We start from the raw sequence: 5,104 nt of genomic DNA, 5'->3' as shown, positions 1-5,104 counted from the left end.
GTCTTGAGGCAGGTTATACTGGTAGGAACAGTGATTTGCAGGTGCTGAGGGAGCTGGTAACTAGAGGAGTGGGAATGTGCACATTACCCCTGTACACACCACGTGGGGCACAAGGCAGAAGAAAAACAACAGACTCCCTTACTGGAGCCAGCAGATCTGGCTGCAGCTGCAGTTTCTTGTCTGTCCACTATTACTTCTTGGAAACAGCAATGCCAAATTGCTCTCAGAATGAAAATCCTTTGACCTGCGCCAAGGAAGAATTACATTTCTGTGTCTGCCCTGCAGAGTTTGGAAGGCTGGCTTGTGTCTGTTGTCAGTACCAACACTCCACAATCAACAAGAGCTGGAAAGAGAAAGTCACTGAATCCCCTTTTCTCAAAGGAAAAGAGTCAGTCGGGTTCTTCCACTAGATCTGGCAGAGGCATGCTACTCAGCAGCATGATGATTTAAAAAAACCAAAACAAAACCACAAAAAATCCATAGGAACTTCAGCAGTGTTTGCAGTTAAGGCTTTGTTTGAAAAAAAAACCAACAAAACCACCATTAAGAAAAACAGAAAAACAAACCAACCAAACAAAAACAAACAAGAAAACCCAAAACAAAACAAAAAAACCTCAACAAACCCCAAGACTTCTTAGTTTGAACTCCAAGTCCATAACAGAAAAAAAAAAAACAGAAAAAAAGGCCAACACCAAAGTACATGAGACTGACTTTGTCAGTTTGTTTTATTACTGGGCACAGCACCATACCACTTCATATGCATACAAGCCACAGTAATACAAACAGTCCCTAGCCTTTTTTATAATTAAAAAAAAACACATGGTATTTGGGAGGAGCCAACAGTCCCAGGGGTCAGCTCTCAAGAGCTGTTTTGCTGCAGTTGCAGTAGCAGCAGTTTTCTCACAAAATACTGTGGGTTTTCATGCTGCTAATATGTGAAGCTGAAAAGCCAGAGCTCACAGCGGTGCCTCTGCTTAATGTGATCAAGGCGGGCTTTTCAGCAGCTCGCAGACTTACAAGTATGCTCAGTCATGGTCCTCTGCAGTGAAATGAAAGTGTGCCAGAGACACCCCTGTATGAAACTAGAACCCCTCAAATGATTCTACAGAAACCCACGTCATCCTCAAGCACCAGAGGTTTATCCAGTACAGGGCTAGTTAAAACTCTCCTGAATCCTGACAGCTTTCCTGCAGGCAGCACAGGCTTCCCACACAGGCAGGAGCATTTCTTACAGAGTCAGTTACGTCTGGAGCAGCACAAGGACAGTGAAGCTTGGAAAAAAGCTTGTCATGAAAGGAGGCTTAGCTCCTCAGAAAACAGATTTGAAACTAGAAGGCACAAATGCAAGGCTGAGTGTGGGCTGCGTACCACTGCGGCATGCGAGTAGTTTAGATACCCCTCCTAAGATGAAATATAACACATAATAAATACGGCATGACATTTTAGAAAATAAGTGCATTACTGTGATCCTTCACAACATAAGTAGGACCCACAAGAGCACAAAGAGGCCTGTTCATTTTATATTGCACAAACGTTCTAAAATTTAGTGTCAGGTCACTGTACTGGAGGTGGGACAAGGCAGGGGGAAAAAAAATATTTTATTTGGCAGAATCTGCCAAAGTCTCCACCACCACCACACAAATAGCTTTTTGCCAATCTGAGGTAGAATTACATATATACTGCTTAAACCCAGTCAAGTCCTGCTCAACTAGTCTTCAAAGAAAAAAGAAAGAAAAAAAAGAGAAAGTGCAACACTTTAGAATAGATGAGCCTCTTTCTCTAAAGAAAATAAATGCCTCAGGTTTGATTCCCAGAAGCAAGTCTTGCAGCAGAGTTCCAGTGAAGATCCCAGCTCTTCATCTGGAAGGCAGTGATGGGTATTGTGATGCTACAGATAAGGAGTGTAACAGGTACTAATTGCAAGTCCTATAGCAAGCATTTTGCTCTCCACTTCCTCCCTCCCCAACTACTTGCTAATTGTCCCTTTGTTCACTCAGTCCAGTATATTTCATCAGTTAAGATTGTCCCCACTGCTTTCTTCTCCCTTATGTCCCTTCTATTGAGCCCTGCAAAAAAATTTTCCTATTTCAACCCTTAGTCTTCTGAGGTACACTTGCAGTTTCTTCTAGAGACTCCTCTGTGTAGTATAGACACGGAAGGATGGAAACGAGAGCCTCTTCGATGGAGAAGAGATGTTTGTCCTCTGCTTGAGGACAGAAGTAGCGCATAAAGTCTGCCAGTCTCAGCAAGTACTCAATGTTATGGCCAGCACAACCACTTGAGACAATGATTTGTGCTGCAATGTCTTCTTCAGACGCTGGGCCAAGGTAAGAAGGGTTCTGGGGCGTTGCAATGTAAACAAGAGCCAGGATGGGTTCTTCTGTATCTTTCTCCTGAGGGTGGAACTTCACCAGCTTGGTGTCGTATCCTCCCAGGACAGCTTCTCGCATGTTGAGATACTCGAGCGATGCAGCGATTTGTTCCCCACGGACTTCATAGGCTACACCCCACGTGCATGCCTAAAAGTGAAAGAGCGGGGTGGTTACGGGATGCTGTACCTGCAATGGCCTGTCCAGCCCCCCGCGGATGTTTCAAATCAAGGCTCCCTTACTCCGGGGGATCTCCGCACAAGTGATAAGACAGCAGAGAAGGGTATCGCACCGCACCATCCCCCGCCATCCCGGCGGGGCTCAAGAGCACTCGGCAGCCCGCCACACCTTTCCAGGTGGTGGCGCGGGCACCCCCCCGGCCAGGCCAGCTCCCGGGGCCCCGGTACTCACCCCGCAGTCCTCCAGCAGCGTCACCACCCGGCCGGGCTGTGGGCAGAGCAAAGGCAGCGCTGTTAGAGCCGAGCCGCGACCCCGGTGCCCCCGCCCCCCCCCGCCGCCGGCTGCCGCCGCCCCTTACCATCTTCTCGCTGCCGCGGTGGAAGGTGTCCCCCTGCCAGAAGCGGCGGCTGTACCCGCGGATGAAGCCCACCTTGCGCGACGTGAACTCGAAGCCCGGCCTCCACACCAGCGAGCCGTACCCGAAGATCCACACCGGCGCCGCCAGCTCCGCGCCCTCCGCCTGCCCCGAGGGCGAGGAGGAGGAGGAGAGGGAGAGGAGCGGGTGTGGCGGCGGCTCCGGGCGCTCCTCCGGGAGCTGCGGGTCGCGCTTCATGTCGGGCTGCGGCTGCGGGCACGGCTCGGAGCGCTGCTCGGAGCGCTGCTGGGGCGGCTCGGCCGCCGCGGCGCTTTAAAGGCGGCCGGGCCCCCGCCCCGCCCCGCCCGGGTGATGCAACGAGGGCGGGAGGTTTCGCGGCGCTCGTGTGGGGCAAAGCGGGGCGCGGGTTGCGTCAGGCGGGGTGTCCGGCCCGGGGTCGGCGTGTCCGGCGGTGCTGGGTGCGAGATTCCCGCCGGGGGATGCCAGCGGATCGGCCGCTGCCGGAACCCAGGGGCCGCCGTGCCCAAAAGGCAGAAGCTGGAGTGGAATGAGCGGGCCAGCTCTCCTCAGCCTGCCCCACGCTCCCGCTTTGGCTTTATCCCAGAACCTGAGGTGCTGCGTTGGGAAACCAAGCAGTTAATATTTAACAGGGTGAAGCGACGGCTCCTGACATCAACAGGGCCAAAGCGTAAGGCACATACATTTGAAACAGAATAATAACATCTGCACTAATGCAAGGACATACGTGGTGCTGAATCCGACTACTTGCGTGCGTTTTCCCTAGTGCTATATCCAGGCTGGAGTGTTGGCTTGTAATACATAACATTTGTTACGTGGAGGTGTGCAAGTGCCGTCTGTCTATGGGATGGACACCCAGCTGTCAACCAGCTTTAGGCAGGTTGTGACAGCTAAAGGGGTGGACTTTTACATCACAAAGTTACTCACTTTGGTGAGAGAGGAGGAGAAAGAATGAAGAAGCAAAACTGCCAGTGTTTCTCGTTGTTCTTGTCCTTTGCGCTTAATCAATCTAAACAGTCTAGTTACAGTCTTTTATTTAGTTTCCTGTTGGTCCCCATCCAACTGGCACCCACCTTTCCACTCAACAGGGTGTTGCAGCTGCAACACCTACAGTCTGTGGTGGGTGCTCCTGGCACTGTGGTGTGTTCATCATGGGTGACAAGAGTCTGCACAGCTCTCACATCTTTCCCCCTGCTCCTGCCTTACACAGCTCATCCTTTTCCCCTGCCCTGCACGACTGACTCTCTGACTTGTCACCATGGATGGCCCTTCACAAGGTCAGCCTTGTAACGGAGCCCAAAGCTCCTTCATTTTCCTCTCCACTTGCGCTTTTCCCAGTCACCTTCTCTGTCTTACTCAGGCTCAAAGGTATGGGGTTAGCATGGCATGCTCCCAGCCCTTCACACCACACACCCGTGCTGGCACAGGCTTAAAGCCTCTTAATCCTTTTCTGATGGTCCCTTCCATAGGCAGAAGGTGAATCTGTCACCTGTTTGTACAGCTGCTCTATTCAGGGTCCTTAGTCAGACCAGAAAAAGCTCCAGAAACTGTTCTTATCAGCTGTCTGTATCAAAGCTCCGTTTGGCAAAACAAGAAATGAATCTCTAGTCTTACATTTTTTCAATCTTGTGGTTCCTGTCCCCTAACATACAAGACTCCTGCCTTAGCAGGAGTTTGTCAAAGCTAAAATGATGTGGCCTTTCAGTCAAATGAAATCAGTGTCCTCTGGGAATTAAACTAGTCTTCTGTGTCCTGTTGTATATGTAGAACAAGTGTATATTTTTCATATTTAGTTCTTTATTTTTTGTTTCCTGCTAAAATCAAGGAAATTTGAGCAACCTCCCCCCAGTGCGTAGTTAACAAAAGCATTAAAACACTTGTCTGTAGGTGAATCCTCATTATTAAGAGCATAAAAAGCAACAAATCAGTCTAAAAGATAAGATGAAGAAGGTCTTGCTAGGTTCTGGTCTAAGTAACACTGGTAAAAAAAATCTGACCTCTTTCTTCAGCTTTCCCCAGGATGTGAATTTTATCCATTTTCTTGGTTTGTTCAGTCTGGGAGGGGAGACCTCATTGTGGTCTTCAACATCCTCATGAAGGGAAGCAAAGGGGCAAGCGCTGACTTCTTCCCTCTCGTGACCAGGGACAGGACTTGAGGATC

The 5,104-nt window shown here is 49.9% G+C and overlaps 1 protein-coding gene across 1 annotated transcript; it reads right to left on the bottom strand.

Moving 5' to 3' along the window:
* Positions 1-697: 697 nt before the first annotated feature.
* On the bottom strand, positions 698-3,197 carry CHAC1 (ChaC glutathione specific gamma-glutamylcyclotransferase 1). Its single transcript, XM_005522588.3, has 3 exons — positions 2,908-3,197; positions 2,781-2,816; positions 698-2,519 (listed from the first exon to the last, which is right to left on the bottom strand). Exons 1-3 carry the CDS (start codon positions 3,160-3,162, stop codon positions 2,088-2,090), a joined length of 723 nt encoding a protein of 240 aa, XP_005522645.3. The 5' UTR covers positions 3,163-3,197; the 3' UTR covers positions 698-2,087.
* Between the last annotated feature and the right edge of the window lie 1,907 nt (positions 3,198-5,104).

Source organism: Pseudopodoces humilis, chromosome 7 (assembly GCF_049639895.1).
Source record: "Pseudopodoces humilis isolate 2021_Gansu_Grassland_sample_001 chromosome 7, ASM4963989v1, whole genome shotgun sequence".
NCBI classification, from domain to species: Eukaryota; Metazoa; Chordata; class Aves; order Passeriformes; family Paridae; genus Pseudopodoces; species Pseudopodoces humilis.
This window is presented reverse-complemented; position numbering and strand designations above follow the sequence as displayed.

Coding starts and splice junctions, on each gene's coding strand:
- CHAC1 (XM_005522588.3), bottom strand. CDS start 3,162: ATGAAGCGCGACCCGCAGCTCCCGGAGGAGCGCCCGGAGCCGCCGCCA. Junction 2,817..2,907: donor ACCGCGGCAGCGAGAAGATG/GTAAGGGGCGGC, acceptor CTCTGCCCACAG/CCCGGCCGGGTGGTGACGCT. Junction 2,520..2,780: donor CGCTGCTGGAGGACTGCGGG/GTGAGTACCGGG, acceptor TTTCACTTTTAG/GCATGCACGTGGGGTGTAGC.